Source organism: Talpa occidentalis, unplaced genomic scaffold (genome assembly GCF_014898055.3).
Source record: "Talpa occidentalis isolate TD23 unplaced genomic scaffold, MPIMG_talOcc4v2.1 talOcc4.17, whole genome shotgun sequence".
NCBI classification, from domain to species: Eukaryota; Metazoa; Chordata; class Mammalia; order Eulipotyphla; family Talpidae; genus Talpa; species Talpa occidentalis.
This window is the reverse complement of record NW_023601754.1, coordinates 13499823-13523228: the sequence shown is the minus strand read 5'-3', so window position 1 is coordinate 13523228 and position 23406 is coordinate 13499823. Positions and strand designations below refer to the sequence as shown.

General features: G+C 40.1%; 1 protein-coding gene across 5 annotated transcripts in view; it reads right to left on the bottom strand.

The window, feature by feature from the left end:
• The window catches only part of CNTNAP4 (contactin associated protein family member 4), a 271211-nt gene that overhangs the window by 197875 nt on the left and 49930 nt on the right, over positions 1–23406 (bottom strand). For 3 of the 5 annotated variants that reach the window (XM_054697006.1, XM_037516184.2, XM_054697005.1), the window contains exon 2: positions 3199–3303. The exons of the other annotated variants lie outside the window; for them this stretch is intronic. Coding sequence is in view for 2 of the 3 variants with exons in the window: in XM_037516184.2 (XP_037372081.1) it covers positions 3199–3303 (105 nt within the window). In the remaining variant the exon portion in view is untranslated. The remainder of the gene's footprint in view (positions 1–3198; positions 3304–23406) is intronic. 5 annotated transcript variants of the gene reach the window in all.

Below are 23406 nucleotides of genomic sequence, written 5' to 3'. Positions count from 1 at the left end.
ATACCTATCACTTATTCTTTTATGTCTATCACAAGAAAGTGAAAAATAAGGCAGAGAGAGAGGAAGATATAAAATTGACCATACTATCTATACACACTTATTTTATTCAGCTATTTCTTCATTCAAAATAACCTTTAAAGGATTTGTATTGTATTTTATACAATTATTATTGTTTCCATTTTTGCTTTAATCAGAAAAGTATTTCTCTCACATTTAGGACTTAATATGTATTGGTAATAAAAATCAGGCAGTTACTGAACCAAGTTTTCAATTAACTATAAGCAACTGAGTATCAATTAATCTAGAATGATCTAGGTTCATCTGAAATTTTATGAGTTATTCTGCTTGAACATCATTTACTTAAAAATAGTCACTAGCAGTTTTGTTACTTAAATATTCTAATATTTTTCTACAGTCCTGTTATTATTTGAAATACATGTTTTTCTCTACAGCTAAATGTTTAAAGTATAAGTGATAAGTAAAAATATGCCAACTTAACACCTGAATGCCTTTAACAAGAATTTGTCCAGGAGAAAATTTTATTTTATTTTTTTGAAAGAGTTATTTATTTATACAAGAACTGGGGTACAGGCCAGATGCGCAGGAGGGTGAGAGGATTCACCAGAGACAGAGTGGGAAACAGAACAGGCAGACTGACGAAACACACTGCTGAGGGGAGCAGCGGGGAGACAGGAGAGGTCTGCCATGCCATGTGGATTACTCCCTGGCCAGCCGGGATCAAACCGGCGCTGCAAAGGCTGCGGACAGCTTCACAGCACTGCGCTCAACCGCCTGCGCCACCTGGGGAGGCCCGAAAATTTTATTTTTTAAGACTGACTCATTTTCATTTAAAGTCCACTTTTTCTTCTTTCACCCCATCAATTCTTTAGCTAACTTACTTGAGACCTGGCCCACAGTTCCCGCGTGTCTATTGATTGGCTTAAGTACTGACACTGCCAATTTAATGGTAACTTAAAGTACGAAGGAGCTAACACAAAAAGATATACGATCCATGGTGTGTTGAAGGAAATCCTGATGCTGCCCATCTCAAGCAACAACCAAAATGCTTTTGCACCAATCCCACGAACAAGTGCATTAACTATGGGGGTGGGAAGGGTGCATGGGTGGGTGTAAGTTCACCAGAAGTACAGTCATTTTTGAATCATCAGTATTTGGGTGTCAATGTGACAAAAAAGAATGTTTAACTGCAATTCACAATCAATTATGCAGATTCTAATCGATGTTTCAGATGTAAAATGCCTCTCCAGAGAAATCTGGAGGGCATCTATTTATTGCTCATTTGTTTTTGCCACTATAAATTGAGAATCAATATCGTTCTATCTTTAGCTTTAAAAGAATGGAATTAAAGTAAGAGAAGGAGTGCATTCCATTTCTGGGGAGAGGGAGCTGTGATGTAGGAAATGGATGAGGGAGTGGTAGATAGGGGGTTTGGGGTTTTGGTAAAGTTCTAGTTGTTGGCCTGAGGGGTGGTGACAGGGAGTTAGCATACTTTACCATGAGCAATTACATTTCCCCACAATTGCATTTTACAGTATAATATTTTTAAGTGATTCTTAGATAAAATTTCTAATAACCAACACACATTCAGTGGTCACTATGCTAAGAACTTACAACCATTTCACATAGTTACTAATATTTAGGACTCCTCTTTAAGGTATTAATTGCTGTTACAAGGAGATCACTGAGACACTGAGTTGGGTTAATTTGCTGTCTTTATTGTGGTAAGACCATGATATTGACAAAGAAATGAAGTATGTAAGAACACCTGACCATATTTATTATTTCTGTAGGTTTGGAGTGTAGGAATTCCATCATGTACCATGACATGAATAAAATCTCTCTCAAGAAGTTGTGTACTCAATTCCATATTGGCCAAGCTATTTTTTTATTACCAATTTGATCTTCAATAGTATTGACATGGGGTGAGGGGTCTCACATAGCAATGAGTCTGGAATAAAAGAAGTATTTCCCTCTAGACATTCATGAAATGGAAATCTAGATGAACTATCAGTCTTCTTTGAATTTAATTCCAGAAAATAATTTCTCTGAACGCAACAAAGATTCGGGTTCTGGTCTTGTAAAGCTGAGAACCACAACTGGGGGTGATGGTGCCCCCACCAGTCACTTAGCAGTATGTGGACACACAGTATGTGGACCACAGTATGTGGTCATCACAACAGGAGTGCTACTGGAATCTAAAGGCCAGAGATGCTGCTAAATGTCCTACCATCACACAGGGTGGCCCTCCAGACAGAATTCTCTAGTCACCAATGTCAACAGTACAGAGGTTGATAAAAAAGCAACCCAGTAAACTAGTCTCTGGGACTAATGCCTCAACTATCAATAGTACTCTCAGCAGCCCCTCAAATTTCCTTGCTTATTAGCTCTATGTAACAGTTTTCCAAAGAATATATAAGCATTTGCAGTACATAAAATATATCGACATCTAAGGAGTTTCAGAAGTCTGAAATAGCACACTACTTCCACTCAAAACATTGCTTTTCAGTTACTGTATAACACCATCCTGGTCTCTTCACCAGGGAATGGGTAAAATACATATAGATATATATTACATATATATCAATATATATACACACACAACAGTATACACACATAATGCATAAACATTATACTTTATGTGTACATTTATACATAATATGCATGCATTATAATTGCATGTAAAAATATAATACATGCATGTGCATATAGACATGTGTGATGTGTATGTGAACATGTGTATAATGTGCATATAAGGTGACTGCATAAATCTAAGTTGGCAATGAAATCGTACAAATAAGTGACAGGAAATGATGGCATCCATTTAGAGTGTCCTTGTATACATATAAATACGCTGGTAAGAAAAGATGATTTTGTGTATACATATGCATATAATACGAATGATTTCACTTACATAGACTGACAAGTAATATAATTTATAAGCCCTCGTGTGCTGAGGAAATAAATGTGCAAATAAATATTGTGTATATATGCATTAACACACATGTATTTACATGTAAATATGCTATACCATATGTATAGACATATAATTATTGTAAGATCTAACTCTTACAAGCTCTTTCCTTATATACATGTAATATACTGTATCACATGTACATTGCACACCCAACACACACACACACCGCGTGTGCACCAAAGTGTACTGTGAGAACAACGTACCCTTGCACCCAGGCCAGCTGGTCTTCAGATGAGTGTCTGCACAGTAGCTGCCAAGCAGGGCGAGGGTGGAGGGGGAGGCTGGGCCCGGACCTGCAGCTCTCCAACCTGAAAGAATGAGTAGCTGAGGCTGAGGCCTCACTGCACCCCATTTTCCCAGGGTACAGGCTGCCCCCTCTCCTCTTCCAGCCCGTTGCTGGCACGTGTGCGCCCCTCCCCAGGTTCAGGTTCTGTTCTGTGGTGTCAGGCCCGCAGGGCTCCCTCCTGTTCAGCTTTTGCTTCTGCAGCTGGGAGGACCTCGCCACCAGGCCCCTCACACGCCTGACTCTTACCAATAAGGTTTCTCAAGTGCAGGAGCAGGAGGGGGATTCTAGGTTGCCCACTCCAACTTTCAGACTGGGCCCCTTGAACAATGGGGCATTCCTCTCTCGCCACACCCCTTCAGGCGCTGCTGTAAGCCCCCCTACATAGCTGCATGTGGGACCCACAAAGCTGGACAGTGCCCTGGGTTGACTACTCCCAGCACCACAGCTCCTGCCTCTTCGCAGGGGCCCAGCTGGCCTGGCCTGCAGGATCCAGGTGTGGGGCTACAGTGATGTATGCTGGGACTCAGCCCACGCCCCGCCCACAAGAGCTAGGTCCCAGTGTGGTCCCCTGCACCCAAACACAGCAGGCGGCAGGTGGGACAGGATGCTTGGAGGAGAGTGAAGACGCTAGCCACTAGCGAAATTTGTGGTGAGGCCTTAGGGTTCAGTGAGTAGTAATAAACTAGAGCATGACTACACACACACACACACACACACACACACACACACACAGAGAGAAAACAATCAACAACTTTCAGTCAATACCTAGGAAAAATCACCATTTACTCTTCACTCGAGAGAAAACTGAGAGTTATCACTCAAAAGACAATGATACATTAGAACTCTGGCAAATTGTGTATATGAAAAACTCAGTCTCTTAAAAATAAAGATGCACGCTGTATTGAAAGTATTTTAATACAGCTCAATAGCAAGTAATTTAATTTTATTTTACAAAGGGCTTTAATGCATAATTCTCATGAGTAAGTAAAAGCTGCTCAGATTTTAATAAAAATAATTCAATTTTCCTAATCTCTGTGTAATACTACCTGTACTGAGATAATAGGTATATATTATTGGCTGCTTATGTTCTCAATGCTTTACATATATTTGTCATTTGAGCCTGACCAATACCTTATATTATTTGACAATATTAAGTCCATGGGCCTCCCCGGTGGCGCAGCGGTAGAGCGCTGGGTTGCGAAGCTGCCCGCAGCCTCTGCGGCGCCGGTTCGATTCCCGGCTGCTCCCGGCCACCGGAGGAGGGTCCCACATGGTGCGCAGACCTCCCCTGCCACCCGCTGCTCCCCTCAGCAGTGTACTTCGGTCCTTCTGCCTGTTCTGCTCCCCACTCTGGCTCTGGTGAATTCTCTCACCCTCCCGCACTTCTGACTGTGCCCAGTGCATGTATAAACAAAACAAATGAACAAACAAATAAATAAATAATGAATAAAACATGCCTCTATAAAAAAAAAAAAAAAAAAAAAAAAAAAAAAAAAAAAAAATATTAAGTCCATCGGACAACTGAGAGAGGAACACCTGATTCAATAATTTAGTCAGGGGCACAGCTTCTATTCTGAACCAGTACAATGATGAAATAAGTATTGGTAATCTAAAATATACTTTAACCAAAAAAAAATTAATTTTCAGTAGTATTCACCTTTGTTACCACTGAGCAAAACAACCTTCTCTGCTATTTGGAAGATCTACCAAATTCAGTTCCATGCCTGCTAATGAATCGCCATAGGCATATTTATGGAAGAATAGACTAGCCAGCAAACATGCTAAGATTCCTTAAAGATTCATATACACTAGAGGTAGGGGTGGGACCTTTGACATTAAGCCATGGAAACTTTGAAATCTTAGTATTTTCTAAAAAAAAAAAAATAGTTAAGACTTAATCCAAATATTCCAGTGCCAGATTCAGTACTAAAGAATGACCTTCCTTTCAAGAAATCCATCCCCTTAAACAAAATATTTTATTCTAAATTTAGCCTTTTCTAAGATGTTCAGAATAGGTTCTCCTCCCCATGCCCAAGATGTTTAAAACAAGCCCCCCCAAAACATGTTTCTTTGGCATTTGAATTATTTCAAAATGAGGTCAAACAAGTCTGATGTAGTGACACACACATTTTGCTTTCATGATGAGAGCTCCCATTTTGAGCTGACGATTAGAAATAACAGTAGGAAACAGATGTAGAAAGATAACTTGAGACAAACAAGACAGTATCATTCCCATCATCATTTGGGAAAGAATCCGAACCCTCTCCTCAAAGCACAAAGGCTGACACACGTTCTTCCCCCCATTGTGAGCCCTGCTGCTTCTCCACATCTCAGCCCTAGTCCCCCTTCTCCATGGTCCCCCACCTGAGAGCTGCCACCTCCCCTACCTTTCTGGAAAATTCCTCCTAAGTCTGAACAGCCTTCCGTTATGGAACCTCTCAGGGGGTCTGGGTCTCCACTTGCTGAGATGAAAGTGTCTGGAGGGTCAGCATCATGAGTTACCTGTCACTTCACACAGGAGCCAGAATGTGGTGTGACACAGTGATTATAAAGAACCATCCTCCCTGGGCTCAAATCCCACCTGTGCCATTACTGATCAATCTGAGGCACTTTATTTAAACTGCCTCCCCATTCCTATCTCCAAGAGGTCCTAACTAAGGTAAGCAGGGCCTTCTGAGAATTAAATGAGTCAGCAGAGAGACGTGGCTTTGAATTCTTTCCTAGCCAAGAATTGAGGACTTCTCAAACCAGAAACAAAAGAGGTTTGGTCTCACACTTCACCCTTTCTCCCTAGGAAGCCATGTTGACTGACTGGAGAAAGCTACCACACCCCAATATTCTGGTAAGAACAAGAGTAAGTTTTAAGGAATAGTTATGATACAACTAGACATGAATAAGCTGTAATGTTTCATAGTAACAGGTGCCATAATACAGGCCTACCCTGTTCTTAACACCAATCATTACTTTAAACAACATTCCAACTCAATTACATACTATTGAGTACAGACTATAGCTAAATTCTTTATCTTCTTTGAGTATTAATTTGACTTTGACATGAGAAATCACATTCACCTGAGGATACTAGTCCCAGATAGAGACAAACATGAGCCTCTAACTTTGTCGATGAGTGGCTTAAATCTTAAAAAAATAACATATTGCAGCCATTTAAAACAAGTAAATATTTATCATTATTTTTCCTAAAGCTGCATCCAAGACAGGGAATTATTTTCTAAGTTGTCAAGATTTCATTTTGGCAGCAGCCTTTAAGTTTCTATGCATTTTCTGCCACATAAGTCAAGGCTAAATTACAAATAAATATACACACACATATATATAATTGCTAATACTATGCGATGTTAATGGGATAAGCTTCCACTCGGAGGCAAACACTGGCTTATGTGCCCCAAGTTACAGCCTTGGTTTAAATAGCTTTCCCAATTAATCTTCACAATTAATGGATTAATGGGAAGGCAGTTAACTTTTAATGACAGCACAGCTAGAGGCTGATTGATTTTAGAGGTTTAATAGCAACTATTTAAAGTCCAGATATTAGGACAAGGAGAACTACAAACCCGCCAAACAAAACCTACCAAAGGTAAAGGGGTGGAAGAAGTAATTAACAAGAGAGGATCCAAACTCTAGAAATCCACACACATCCCAGACTTTACTGACAGATAAGATGGCCCCATGTGACATAATGATGAGTAGATTTAAGATTTGTACACATATCTCAAAGCAGGTCCTTTTATGACCAAATCTAAATTTCAGAACTGACTTTTGATTTAAAAGGGACTTAAGAGGAACTTTAAATGAGGACAAACTTGAAGTAATTCAAATAATAGATTATAGAATATACGATGTTTAACAGAGTGATAGAAAGTGTCCCCTTACAAAGTAAGGATATGGGGGTCAGCAGGGGTAGGGAGACATTTAGAACATTAACAGGTGTGTAACTTGAAAAACAAAAAGTACACTTGAGATCAATACAGATGAAGTCTAGTCTAAAGAAAGCATTAAGGTGAGGTTAAAACTAATAGCTATGCTAATCAATGGATCTATGCCATTGACAATCTAGACACATAATAACAGAGTCAAGCAAGAAAAAGGATGAAAGATATAGAAAAACCATGTCCAAAGGATGAAGTGAGGTTCCATCTACATTAGCGCACATGCAGATTCAGAAATGTCCATCACGTGAGTCAGGCACAGGAGTTTATATGCTTCCTTCTCCATTTGTTGCGAACACCACCAATTAACTTAACTTTGCAACTATGCTAGAACAGCTAAATTCAATTTCCTCCTAAGAGCAGGTGCCATAACATGTGACTATCCTGTTCTTAATGTTCCTCATTACCATAAATAACATTCCAACTCAATTACCAACTGAGTACAAACTATTGCTAAATTCTTTATCTTCTTTGAGTATTAATGAAATAATAAAGGCTATGCTTTAAGAGCAAATAGGCTTAATGTATAGTAGGAGGAATTTGTCTTCTCTTTTTCCATCTTTTTTTAATATTTATTTATGTTGCATAGAAGAATTGGGGTGTAGGACAGAGGTGTGAAGGGTGAAAGGACTCACCAGAGACAGAGTGTGGAGCAGAACAGGTAGATCTACTGAAATAAACTGCTGAGGGGAGCAGTGGGCAAGACAGGAGAGGTCTGCTCTACCACGTGGGTTAGCTCCCTGGCTGGGAATGAACTCAAGCTGTAGTGGTGAAAGAACTGAGACTTAACCCCTAGGTCACTAGGGAGGCCCTCTTTTCCTTCTTTTTTAAATAGATTTATTTAAAAATTTTTGGATGAATTTCTATTGACAATGGTTTGTTTTTTACAACCCAAGAAGAAAGGCAGGGAAGTAAATATCTAGTTTGTACTAGTTTGTGTTAGTTTGTCGTCACTGCTGTAACAGATAACCTCCCCACTTCAAGAGCCTCATCTCATCACACCTATAAAGTCCATTTAGCCAGGTAACAAATTCAAAGATGGTGAGGATTAGGATGCGAACATCCTTGAGAGGACATTACTCTGCCTTCCACAGTTACCAAACTGTGATTGTAGAATCAAGGAATGAAAAAGTTCTCCCATTCTGTGGCTCAAAATATTGCTCACTGATTGTGACAGGGGAGTTCTAAGTCTATTGTAGTGACACACACCTATTGCTTTCATGACGAGAACTCCCGTTTTGAGTCAGCCACTAGGGTTGACAATGGGAAACTGATGTACAGTGATAACTTGAGCGAGCCAAGACAGTGATTCACAAAGTCATTTGGGAGATTATCTCAATCCTCTCAATGCACAAAACTGAGACATGTTCGTCCCCCCATCATAAGCCCTGCTTATTCTTCAAGTCTCAGTCCTTAGTCCCTCCATTGCCACACCCTCCCATCTTCTGGAAAATTCCTCCTAAGTCTGAACAGCCTTCCATTAAGGCACTTCTCAGGGGGTCTGGGTCTCTACTTGCTGAGATGAAAGTGTCTGGAGGGTCAGCATCATGAATTACCTGTCACTTCACACAGAAGCCAAAATGTGGTGTGACATAGTGATTATAAATGTCATTCCAGAACCATCCTCCCTGGGCTCAAATCCTGCCTGTGCCAATTACTGATCAATCTGAGGCACTTTATTTAAACTGCCTCCCCACTCCTGTCTCTAAGTGGGACTAATGATAGTACTAGGGTAAGCAGGGCCTTCTGAGAATTAAATGAGTCAGCACAGAGATTCCTGGTCGCTGGTATGTAGTAAGTACTATGTAAGTGTCTGATTGCTGCCTTCTTGTGTTTATTTAATAAACTGAAAAACTTCAAGTGTTGGAACAGAATAAAATTTAGCTGGCTATCTCTTGCAAAATCTTACTATAAGAATTATGCCCAGGTGAGTTTACCGGAATGAGAGGGCAGCATGTAAAGGGTCTTGCCACACTGTTATCCTTCCCTCTTAAAAAAATTGGCCCTGGAAAGGGGGGATCCTACACAGCTATTATGAAAACAATGGTGTGAACCAATACTAACGCAATGAAAAATATTTTTAAAAAATTGGCACAGAGGTATTAACTTAGAAGTAAAATATCCTTCTCATCTGTCATTTTCCTATTAAGAAACAATTATGTTTCCTATTAAGATACAAAAATGTTTCAGGAGGCCATTTTTTCCCCCTCTTGGAGATTTAGTTATTTGTTTCATCTGCTGGGAAAAGCAGAATTCAAGATGGAGTATGGTGCAGAAATTGAGCGGCCAGGATTGACCAGGAAAGCAGAAAGGGGCGTGTCCCTGGTGGGCATGTCCCTGGTGGGCGTGTCTCTATTGGGCACACCTCTATTGGGCACCTCTCTATTGGTTGCATCTGAAGGTGTTGCTAGAATGTTGCATGGAACCACGGCACCTAGGTATGTGCTAGGTCCACTCACTGATATTCCCAATCTGAAACTGCCATGTTTTAGACTTTGGCTCCTGGAGGGAAAATTGGGTAAGCCTCAATTCAATTCCCATTCTAGTCGTGTTAGATAATATTTCAACATTTCTGAATTAAAACCTCCATTGCATTACTAAATTATTTTGTGTTGTTATCTGTTTCTCCAAGTAGCACCCTCTACAAAGGCTTTCTAGTGAGAAGGAGTTTTTCCGCAGATAAATGCATTTTAATAGGTGAGCCCATAAAGCTATTTTAATAAAGTTATTTCTAACCAGAGGGGGTGGGGTACTAAACCAACTAGAAACAATGAACCTCTCTGAGGAATAACATGAAATGAGGTGGTGGATATTTCCATTTCATTGGCTAAGATTATTGTGTTTGGTTTCATAATCAAGCAAGGGACAGGCCTGGCTGGCCTCCGGGGCTCGTTTCCATTCAGCTTTTTGGCAGCTTAGTTACAAAGCTGGCTGAGCAGGTGTGAGTTAGCCCAATGGGAGAATAGACTGTAGTGGTTCTAAGCTCTGTAGCCTTCCTTCTTCCAACATGGCCACACCCCCACCAGGGAACCCTAATTAGAGGGATGTGTGGATGTTTCCACCCCCAGATCTCCTCAGCCAGGGCTTGAGTCCCTCAGTAGGCAGACTTCGAAAACGGAGCCCCAGATTCCAGCCCCTGCTTGCAGGCACTTTGTAGAACGCCTCCAGCCCCGCACCCATCCTTAAGCGCAGGCAAAACCTATGATATGATGGGATATTCCTCTGGTGACTGTGTTACATGACATGGGAAAAGGGATTCTGTAGATGTAATTTTAATAAGTTCCTCATTTAGTTGACTTTTCCTTGCTCAAAAAGGAGATTATCCTAAGTCAATAGTGTGTGTGAGTTTACCTACTATTTGCAAATTCCATTCTCTTTTGTTTAAGATTTATTTATTTTTGCGTAGAAGAACTGGGGTGTAGGCCCAAGGTGAGGGGGGGTTGAGAAATTCACCAGAGGCAGAGTGGGGAGCAGAACAGGTGGATCTACTGAAATACACTGCTGAGGGGAGCAGCAGGAGAGGTCTGCTGTGCCATGTGGGTCAGCTCCCTGGCCAGGGATTGAACTCAGGCAGTAGGGGCTGGAGGTAGCTTGATAGTGCTGAGACTTAAACCTCTGTGCCACCAGGGAGGCCTACAAATTACAGTCTATTAGTTGTTAATCTTGATGTTGCATTAGATCATCCACTACTTAAAAGTAGAAAACATGTTTTGACTCCTTTCCATATCCCACCATGAAGAATCTTTAAATACCTATCATTTGACTTTAGAACTTAAAGTAATTCATTTAAAATAATCCTTGAGCTTTTAATATGATGATGGTGTTAAAAGTAGCCATATCATTTTGCCTTTTTGAGATCCCACACTTAAAAGCTAGTAACTGCTATAGGAAAATATAAAATTTCGAAGTCTCATTCAAAACGTTTATTATCCCTTTCTCTTTTTTGTGCGAATTTTCTTTGTCTACTTCTATTTACACTTCTCTGGAATTAGGAAGAATGTTATATAGTTTACTTTGTTTTAGTGACTATAAGTTATCATTTTTATATTAGTCCTTATAAAATACTATTGAGATGACCAAATACTTAAATGTACCCTCAGTTCTCCAATATAAAAGATGCCCTCTCCTTGACCCATCTCTCAGGTGTGTCTCTCACATATGTGAGATCTATTGCATCTAATCTATTGCAAATCGACTTCATGCTTAGCAATTAAGTTATTAATAGGGTGAACTGATCCATGCCAATGTACCACTGATAGTTTAACTGGAGCCCTCTAGAGAAAAATGCTAATAACAATAATAGTTACATGTATTGCAGGCTACATCCCAGCCATGTAAAATCCTAACAACTCTGCAAGGAAGATATGATCTCCATTCCTCTAGAGGGGCAATTGAAGGTCAGAGAATTAAAATTTCTTGCTGAAGGCTTTAGGCATTTTTTTCCCATTTAATATCTTTACTTTTAATGACTAAGTTATGCTACCGGCACAACTCTTACTTTATTGTCTGAACTTTTAAACAGTTATTTGAGTAAGTATCTTGAGTACATTATCCTACAAGGATATGGGATGGGCAGGGTTCCCTATAAAACTGATAACAGTAGGCTCTAGTCTCTATGGTGAGATTTCTTTCAAAGTGCACCAGTGATATTCCAGACATCACCCGCAAAAAGGTTAGCTTATTTAACTTTTGGAAGATAAAACATTATAATTGGTGAGATTAAAAATCTCTACCAGATTCCAGAGGACATTGAATCACACTCAGTAAAAAGGAATTAGTATAGTACAAACTGCACTTGGACATCAAATTCTGCCCTACCTACCCTTCCTCAATCCACTAATGGCATTAAAAGCCCACCACCCACAAAACTGTTACTCCATTCCTCTGCTCCATCTGCATATCAGAAAATGCCTGCATTGACTGAAGTGTGGGCCTGGAGAGAGTTTGCAATCCAGTTGGCCAATATTTCTGCATGCAATTGGGTTCTTGAAGAGCTTATGTTGCTGAAATTTACTCACTTGCTCCCTTACCAGATCCTACTGAATTTCTCCCCTTAGGTGAACCCTGGAACTGAGGCTCTGGCAGCTGCCCAGCACTGCCCACCGTCTTATTCCTACACATACAAATGGGATCATCTTCATCAAATCGCCACCTGTGAAATTCATTCTAAACTCATTTCAATTCTGCCTCCCCCTACCCACCACCCCTTCATATGAAGGCACCGGGAATATTATGTTATGACGACATTTTGGTTAAACTGGACAGTCACATTTTTTTCTTTATTTTTTTAAAGATTTATTTATGCATACAAGAGATGTGGGGGGTGAGAGGATTCACCAGAGACTGAGTGGGGAACAGAACAGGCAGATTGACTGAAATACACTGCTGAGGGGAGCAGCGGGTGAGTCAGGAGAGGTCTGCTGAGCCACGTGGGTAGCCTCCTGGCCAGCCGGGGATTGAACTCATGCTGCAGAGGCTGTGGATAGCTTTATAAGTTGCGTCTTAACCCCTTGTACCACCAGGGAGGCACCTGGATGGTCACATTTTAATCAAACCAGCAGTACAACTTGGGTCCAGTGCTCTGGGTCACTGCTGAGACAGTCAGCTTGGCACAGCCTCCACACAAGGAATTTTGGCTGATCTCCTCAAACTCAGACATCCTCTTTGTCCTCATGGCACCCTGTGTCAGATGCTTGCACAGAGACTGAAATAATACACTAAGACCCACGTGTTTCTGCCCCTGTCTAAATGCTCAGATGCATAGTGTAGTTGCAAAGGTCTCACATTCCCAACTAAGGCAGTGGAAGAAAAGGAAGGGGTGGATGTAGGGACACAGGAGGAGAAAGTACCCATAACTTGTGATGGTTCAAATAGGTAGGTGGAGGTACAGAAAAATAGATGTGTCCCTTAGGGTTTTTGAAAGTTATCAGTTCCAAAGGTTATGAGTTATCAGAAAAAGATAATGCATTCGATATAAAAAGGAGACGAGAGAAGAGCAGACCTGATTTCTGGTGTTAGTTTAGTATCTGATTTATAGTAGGAATAAAACTAAAAAAAGAAATATTTAAAGCAGACATTTTTATATCTTGCAGATGCCAAACAAAATCAGAAAGGGCAAGTTATTCAGAGTTCTTGGGTAAAGCAATCTGAAAAGAGCATCCTGGAGGATTTACACCAGCAGAGGAAAGATTGTCTGTCTGTCTGTCTGTCTGTCTATCAGCTATCACAAATTTCTGTGCTTCTTTTCATTTAATAAAAGTTGATAAGTTGAAGGGATAACAGCCAGTTATTTCACAGCCTAAGAACATACATTTCAATTAATTTAGGGGAATTTTAAGTGACAGAAAGGATTAAGATTTTTCCTATAGAATTACTATCTCATTTTTTTAAAATAAGAAATTAATTTTCATTGTAAATTAATCCACAACACATATACACATCTGGCAGGACAGAACTGTACCACATTGTGGTTAAATAAAAATAATCATCTTTTATTATTGTTCATTCAATACCTTTAGTAATTTACAATGTCGAGAATAAGTATTGGTAGGGCATATTCGTTCCTAATAGAATTTTGAATATTTGTTTGCTGGTTTTAAACCAAAGCTAAAGGGAGTAATAGGGAACTCTTAAATGGTGAAGAGCAGTTAGCTAAATAATACTGTAATATCATTATAGTAGTAGTACTAGTAGTAGTAGTAGTAGTAGTAGTAGTATTTATTATAATATTGTACCATTATTATTTGTATAATATAAATAATACAACAGGTTTCTAAAGACTAGTTGCTATGTTTGTTGCAATTGAAATTCTGATGTTCAAAATACTAGAACATTCTTGAAGGTGAAGTCTCCTTATTTTTCATAAATTCCCTGAATTCACTCATAAATTAGCAAAGGTTATCTCTTCACAACTTTGTTGAGTAAAAACCTTCCGGGTTTTTCCTCAAGGCTGGATATGTCCAGGGGCACATTTTAACAATGTAACAGTTGAACAGGAGAGCAACCCAAAGTCTCAAATGTTTCCTGGCACAGATTTTTAAATCTCGGGAGCTTGTGTCAGGCTACAGAACATACTGGAGAGCTGCAGCTCTCTGGGGGATCAATTACCTCAGCTCTTCTCAATACCCAGATATCAGATATGGTCAGTAATTCAATAACATTCATCTATGGGCTTCTGAATTCTTAGATGGAGCGAAAGAAATGGATTCAGAATGATGTGGCATTTCCACAAATAGCACAAAGAGTTCCATCATAACGACCTGTGCGCCCTCTCTCTCCTCCTGCCCCCTCTCTCTTGCATTCTAGCGGCTTAGTCTCTCCAGCTTAGCAGAACCGTTTTCCAACACAGGACTCAGCATAACAGGAACCTGGTCAATGTTTGTTTAATTATGCTGAAAATAACCTGAAGAGCACATTGCAAAATTGTGATCAAACTTTGCTTTTTCCCATCTAGGTCTTTTTTCTGTATGTGACAAATAACTTCAACCTAGAATACATTTGTCCTGAAACATTTCAACAACCTGACAATAGGAATTCTGCTTTTTGCTATAAGGGGCAAGAGCTGAATCTCTACTATTTGAGATAAATGGGTGGAGCAGGGGTAGGTATTTGAGTAGGAGACCAAAAAAAAAAAAAAAAAAAAAATCAACAATCTCAGAGTGATAGAGAAGAATATTCTATGAAACCCTGAGTTCTGGGTGTTCTTGTTTCTGCCAAAAACAAGACCTGTCCTATGTGGAATATAAAGAAACAGTACAAACAAACAAAAGAAAAACAACTCTTAGATACAGAGGATGACTGGAGGTTATGGAATGGGAAGGAGGCTGGGGACTGAGTGAAATGGGTAAAGGGAACAATTGTGTAATGGCAGATGGAAGCTAAATAGTTGGTGGGGATCATGAGGTGGTGTACACAGATGCTGAGTTGTAATGCTGTACACCTGAAACTTACATAATGTCAAACCAGTTTATAAAAATGTACTTTAAAAAAGTAAGATATGTCATTAAAATCTAATATGTCACCCCAGAAAATATTTTGTACGAGCTTTATGTCAGTAATATTTTACTCAACATACCACAATGCATTGAATCCATAAAATATTGCATTGTATACACACACACACACACACACACACACACACACACCTCATAGATTTAAATACCCTTTGTAGGGAGGTTGGAGAAGAGAACAAAAAACAAAGAAATAAATATGAAAGCACTTACAAATCCTATTCAGAAGGAAAGTAGCTACATAAAATTAACCTATGATACTTTTGGGGTTCTAACCCCATTTATCTCAACACAAAAGTAAAAGTCACCAATAGAAATTGACCTCTTCTTGTTCTCAGTCAATGGCATCCAGTCAATCCTATGTGGTCACAATGGACCGAGTCTGGGGCCAGCTCATTCTCTGTTGCCATTATCACTGTCTGGTTATTCTGTGGCTCTTGTTACTTCTCACATGAATGAATTAACTCACCTGCTAAATATTGATTTCTGTGTTCACAGGAGGGACTGATTCCCCCGTCCCTCAACACCCCCATCCTTGATAGGACCAAGAGGTTTAACTTTATAAAATGCAAGTCTAATCAAAGGCACAGAACACACAATATGAAGATGACCCCTTGTGTAATCTGGATAAACAACTTAGTCCTTCACTTCACACCCAGGACTCCTCATTTGTGACAACTTCTTTGTCTTTATCTCCAGCCAGTTCTTCTGGACTATTTGGGTGCATTTTTTTAAAGATTTATTTATTTATGCATACAAGAACTGGGGTACAGGCCAGAGTTGCAGGGAATGAGAGGATTCACCAGCGACAGAGTGGGGAGCAGAACAGGTGGATTCACTGAAATACACAGCTATGGGGAATAGTGGGGAGACAGGAGAGGTCTGCTGAACTGGGCTGCAGTAGCTGCAGATTATGTCATAGTGCCGAAGCTTAACCCCTTGCACCACTAGGGAGGCCCGGGGTGCATTTTTGGGTGGTTTGTTTTTGACTGGCTGCTCCTCCCACTGCATTCCCCCCGTGGCTCCCCTGTTCATCCCACTATTTGTCTGCCCAAGTAATAGCTTTCTCTGGTACTCTGCCCACAGCCACCCCAAATGCCTCTCATCATGCCTCTCACTCTGTGCTGGGCTTTCCTAAGGAAGTGGCAGAGTTTTGCTGCAAGTCCTGGGCGAACTGGTTAGAACTGTCCAAAGCAGCCATTCCGCATCTTGCCTGCAGTAAGAGCAGCCACCCCATAGCACCCTGAATATTTCTGTACATTTTGTTTTCAAGCAAAGAAAAACCTTAGGCATAAAATAGGACCACAAAAGCATTATGCATCTGGGAGTCAAAACTTCCATTCTCAATTGTTAGGGAGAAGTTAGTGATTCCAAGCACTACAACATTTCAAAACCACTGATGCTGAAGACATGTGTAATGATAGAGAGCACACTGGGAGGCTTACTAAATATTTGTTGAGTGAATAAATGAATAAGATGAGCTGAGTAAGGTGAAATCCTCAGAAGTCTCCAGAACCTTCCTTGCAAGGGTAAGGGATGCTTTCGTGGAATGAATGAACAATAGTCTGTCCAAAGAAGAGTCGTTGTTGATAGCAAAGAATTGTTTGAATGAATCCAAATAATGCAAAAAATGGAAATGATATTTCCCAAAGAATCTTCATGACAAACTTAGCAAGTGTTCTTTTCTTTTTGGGGCATAATTCTCTGAATCATCATCATTTTCAGGTGCAACTGAAAAATAGCCAGGGTCCCAAAGGAACATTTACAGGGTTCATCTACCGTGGAACAGATTCACTCAGTATAATTCATGGGATAAATTTTCAAACTGTCAATTCTCAGTCAGGGAAAAATTTTTAAAAAAAAACCTCATTGGACTTTAACTCTAGTAATATTATTGGTAATTTATTGATTTTTTTTTTTGGTTTTGTTTTCTCATACCTTTATGACTTTTTTTATTTATTTTATTCCATTTTTCTCTATACTTTAATTTTTTATTTTATATATTTCTATATCATTTTTTCATTTTTGCACCATGTATGCATTTTCATCTTGCTGATAGTCCCCATGCAATTCCCACCCCCCTTGTTTAAGGACATGACAGGAAATACATGGGTTACTAAATGGTAACGCAACAGGAATCTAGACTGAAGAGGGGTACATAACATAGTTTGATTTTTATTAGGGTTACTTTAAGTCATGTCTTTCTCTCAACCTCATATGGTTTGGGATCCTGAATGGCAGGGGTTCTGAGTTTACCTTATTAGCCTGAGTAGAACAAGAAAATCACTAGTCACTGGCTTACAGGTTGAGAAGGAAGGAAGGGTAATTCCCTTGCCCACTCCACTCACCCTCCAGATTCTGGAAACTCTAAGGTAAATGTGATACTTATTTTTCTATACATTACATGGAAAGCTCATTCGAAAAATAAAGAGAACCCTTGAAATGGCAAGAGGGGAGACAGACATGAGCTTACTCTGTATCTAGTGGTTTTTAGAAGAATATATGGTTTAAAAACTGTTGAACATACAGTATACAAGCTGCCCACAAGTCTCAGTTCAAACCACTAAACATGCTAAACCACTGAACAGTTCACTCCACTAAACATGCTACATTCAGTTTTGGGGCATCAACTCTCTTTTAATTTAAAAAAAAAAAGTTCATTCTGAAAGATGCAATTAATGTCAAGTCCTTCATTAGCCAATTGCTAGTAGTGCTTCACCTGGTATTTTGCCTAGCACATGAAATGTGTGATTAAGCACATTCATTTTCAACACTATGCAATTTGTTTCAAGCAAATAACTATAAAACTAGGAAGGTATACTTTATGAAAGGTTGCCCTTTGTGCCATCACAGAAGCCTGCCTTAAATTTTTTATTTTACAAATTAAGGAGAAACCCACTTTAGAACCAATTAATTAATGCCCTATGAAATCACTTTCTCTTCATAATTTTCACTTGTGTAATCAGGAAGAGGACTGGAAAGCCTCTCATCAATACTGCCGTTTCAAAGAAAATATTAAAATGATTATCTCATTGCTTTGTTCGATAGAGCAAATATGTAAAGCTGTAGTGTAGTAAGAAGGAAATATTAAGAGCCTGGGGCACAGCATCAAGAGAGCCAGGCTAGATAAGAGGGATCTGGTGTAAGAGAGTGAGAGGCACAGAGTCTCTGAATGTCTCTGATATTTTCTTTTTTAAAAAAGGAGTTGGGATTAATGAGGAACACCATTCAAAAGCCTATCCGATCTCTTCCAGAAATCTTATCTCTGTTCTGAGAGACTGGCTCCAGCAGTATTGATGCTGGTTTAAAAAGGGAAACAATTCTCATTCAAAGTTGTCAATCCAAAGTAATTTATTTTTCGTGTTGATTTTCATTAAAGGTAGGTTGCTTACTCTTTTGAAGGACAGAATAAAAACTTGGAAGAATCCTAGTCCATTTTCCCTGGGATGCTAAAATTTTTCTCCAAAAGGTTGAAGACATTACTTTTTTTTTTTCTTCTTAAAAGAAGAGACAAAACTCTGGGACACCAGAAGAAATCAAAACCAGGGCCAAGGTGGGAGTGCAAGGGCAGTTAGGAAGTTCTCCCATAAATAGTGACTCTTGCCTTCTGGAGAAGATACTTGGTTCATGGTTACAAGTGAAACCTATGTTTGCAGCTGCCCTCAGAGGCCACAGGCACGGAACTCCAGAGCGGAACGTGGGTAGGGATGATGGGTGAGCTGCTGAGGGCTGAGGCCAGATGACTATGTGTAACTGACAAGACCAATTGATGAGGGAGCTGGTTTCCTGGAGGGTGACAGATGCGCTTCTGAGATCTGTCAGATGTGGCAATCTCTACCCACCACCGCTGATTCATGTTTGAACAAATGATACTGCTAGGAGAAACACAGAACCATCTTTAAGTGTTATAAATTCTGGATCAAGAAAGGGGAGGGTATGAGACAGCTATTGCTTTAAATACCTTCTTCCCCCCAAAGTGGTATAAAGACATGGAACACTTCATGACATTGACATTTGTAAATGGCTTAAGATACCGTGATCTTAGAGAATTACAAGAATCTTAAGATGGCCATATGCTACTAGAAGCAGATACTGGTAGACTAAGAGAATTTAAAAAATAAATCAATGTACCACCAATTGTTCCCAAAAAGGAAGAATTTTAAACAAGAGCACCACCACCCAATGGGCTACTAGGAGCGATTAAGAAGGACAAATACAAAGACTATTTAGCCAGCAGGGGAATGCACGGGAGAGGATGGAAAGGCATGCGTGAGAGAGAAGACTGGTGGTGAACAGATGCTGTGTGGAGATGCAGTGAAATAATGTATGGCAAACATCTGCCCCAGTTCCCGAAGCTAGGAGGGCATTCGGCAGATTAGACAAATTTCAAATTGAATCTAAAGAAATTATTAGACAATGAGTGTGTGTGTGTGATGGGGCGGGGGGGGGGTCTGCTTGCTTTTGGCTAGACATAAAAAGCATCACAGGGAAAAAGGGGAAATCTGTGAGCCCTGGAATTTACAGATCATAAAAGGAAAGTGTCAAAGAAAACAAATGGCAAAACCAACTCTTGGGAAGTACAGAGTACTGGGTGACACAAAGGAGAATGTCATTTGAAGGGCAAAAAAGTAACATTTGTGACAACAGTTGTGGGCACGTGGGTGATAAATAAAGAGGTGATTTTAATAAAAGGTAGTAACTTTTGACCCTAAGTCTTGTTGGAAGGAGGATTTAAAATAGAATCATGCGCACAAAGGAAATGACTTCTGTCAAAGATATTAAACTTGTGAAATGATGGGAAGGTTCTTTTGTTTGTTTTATTAAGATGGTTTTTCTAGGGGAGAGGACCAGGTGCAGAGAAAAGGAAAGAACAAGAGGAAGGTTGGATGGTGGTAGCAACCCCAGGCACCAGGCGGTAGGAGCTAATGGATGAACAGAAGACGCCCTGGAAGATGGATTCAGTTGGAAGATACATCACTCACCGGGTAAGTTTCAATCAGTAAAAGTATTATTTCTGCTGTTGAACTTTGAAAAATTCTATCAAACACCAAAGCGAAAAGTCACTTTATTCAGGTAGTTTTGAAAAAGAGCACGTTTATTGTGAACTGAATTGTGTCTCCACCCCTCCCAAATTCATATATTGAAGCCATCACTCTAAACGTGACTTACTTGGGGATAGATCTTTGGAATAGTGAGCTTTCTAAGGAAAAAAATATATCTATATATACACACACATATATGTATTTATATATTTGGTTATTCAGGTGGCCAAATAAATACATTTCTCATACAAATTTGGCCTTCATCTATATAGTTCCTGGCCTATAGCCTCTAGAAGGTCTGGCATCTCCTAAGTGTTGAGACTGACAAAGGTGTCTCTTGTTATGTTAACACCGTAAGCTTTTGGGGAAGCACCTAGGTAGGAGGACAGTTTGTCAGGGAACCAACATATGATTAGAGGACTGGAACCTTCAGGGCCCTATTCCCCACCTGTGACCCCTACCCTGACCTCCAGGGAGAGGAGAGGGGCTGGGAATTTGAGTCCTACTGTCAGTGACCAGCGATGTAAGGAAGCCTCCATCACAACCCAAAAGGAGAGGCTCCAGAGAGCATCCAGGCTGGTGACTGCATGAAGATCTGGGGGAAAAGAGCCCCCGTGGAGAGGGCATGGAAGCTTCATGGCTTTTCCATCTTTTCACCTGGCTGTTCCTGACTTACAGCCTTTGCAATAAATCAGTGATCTAGTGAATAAATGGTTTTCTTTTTTCATATATTTTTTACATCATTTTTTGCACAATGTAGGTATTTTCATCTTGGTTATAGTCCCTGTAAAATTGCCACCCCCCTTGTTTTGATCCTACTCCCTTCTCCCCACCCCCGCCCCATAGTTTGTCTCTTGCTTGTTGATTTTGATTTTTACTTTATTATAATTAGTCTTTTTCCTAATCCCTTATTTGGGTCTTCTAAATTCCTGCTATAAGTGAGACCATCCGGTATTTTTCTTTTCTTTCTGGCTTATTTCACTGAGCATGATCCCTTCCAGCTCCATCCATGTGAAAGCTTGATTACTACCTCACACCATGCACAAAAACCAACTCAAAATGGATTAAAGAACTAGACATAAGATGTGAAACCATAAAATGTATAGAAGGAAATACAGGCAAAACACTACATGACATACACCTCAGTAGCATCTTTAAAGACACATCACCCAAAGCAGCGATAGTGAAGGAAAGGATAAACAGTTGGGACTACATCAAATTAAAAGGTTTCTTGAATTCTCTGAGTTGTTCAAGCAAAAAGAATCAAACCTGAGGATGGTGCCCAGGGAATCCCCGAATTGCGGCCAGTTGGACAGTAGCAGAGGTGCTTGTGACTATGCTAAAGGGGAGGGTAGTCTGGAGAGACTGAGTCTGTCTACTCAGGTAGGTAGATAGTATCAGAATGAGGTGGAAATGAGTTGAATTTGCAGATATTCTGCTGATGTGTGAGAACTGCTTGTTGATGTGGGGGAAGCCTCCACATACCCCCACTGGGAGTTGGTCTCAATTGACCAACACAGGCCTTTAAAGAAGGAACTAAGATTAAATGAGATCTTAAGAGTAGGGGTCCTGATAGCCTAGGACAGGAGTCCAGAGAAGAGGAGGAAGAGTCACCAGAGCTCTCTCTGAAGACACTCACAGAGGAAAGGACAGCTGAGGACTGGCAATAATGTGGCCCGGCACAGGCCAGGAAGAGAAGTCTCACTAGAAACTAGTCCTTGCACATTGAGTTCTAGTCTCTGGAACTTTGAGAAAATTAATTTCTATTGTATACCCACCCAGTCTGTGGTGTCTTATTACAGCAGCTCTAGCAGCCTAATAGAATACCCAGAGGGAGCATAACCCTGAAATGGGGAAGGAGAAGGTCTTGTGGAGAAACAAAACTAGAGGAGTGTCTTGGTCAGGCAGTGTGGCCATCTTGCAGAAAGGAGTTGCTTTTGCTTTGTGATTTGAGCTGTTTCTGCCCCTTATAATCTTATAATCTATTCTTGGAATTGTTGACTCAAAAAAGGACTTTGGATGGGGTGATTAAGTTTTGGGGTATCAGGGAGGAGAGCATGTTCAGAGAAGATTTACAGTCACACACAGTGAATGATATCTGACCCTTCACGCTGCCTGCTAAGGAAGAATCTGTGGACATTGGAAGAGAGTGAGCATATTATTCTAGAATTAATCCTGCCAAGAGAGGAAATCCTGAGAAGAAACCTATATGGTTCTAACACTCAGGGGAGATGATTTCAAAATTCATGGAGAAGATATGTATGTTTGTTCCATTCCAAAGACAATGGATTTGCACTATGAAAGGTGGCTGAACGTTCAAGTCTCAGCTTGATTCTTCCTTACTCAATGGAATAAGTTCCTCCTAACTTTGAAAGCACCTTCTAAATGTCAATATCCTACTTTATAAAATAGTGATAAAGATGTCTACCTCACAGCCCCCTGAGGGGTACCCAAGAGTCCATAGAGCCCAATCCAAAGGAATATTTCCCAATGTTAATAACACGTGCCGACATGTATGGACAACTCTAGCAATCCAAATCACACATGAACAGGAAGAAACAGGAGAGGAATCTAAATAAGTGATGAAGGTTTACAGAGAAATAATTTTAAGAAGATGTGTGTAAAGGAAGAGGAAAATACAAGTTCTTACATAAAAAAAAGCAATGGTCACAAAAATGCTAAAGGTTGAACAAGTTCTGTGAGCGTTTATACACAAAAGAGCAAGCTGAGGGCCCACACTTTATAAAGTTAATGACGAAAAGGAAAATATAGAAAATGAATTTTGTTTGTCTTCTCCCCTCTGTAAAGAGGAAAAGTCTCCAAACAGGAAAATGTAAAATAAAAACAATATAAACAAACTGAGGGAATTCCCTGGTGGCGCAGGTGGTTGAGCACAGCACTGTGAAGCTGTCCGCAGCCTCTGCAGTGCCAATTTGATCCCCACCAGCCGTGGAGATAACCACATGGCGAGCAGACCTCTCTTATTTTGCCCACTGCTCCCCTCAACAGTGTATTTCGTCAGTCTGCCTGTTCTGTTCCCTGCTCTGTCTCTGGTGAATCCTCTCACCCTCCCGCATATCTGGCCTATACCCTGGTTCTTGTATAAATAAAAAAATCTAAAAAAAAA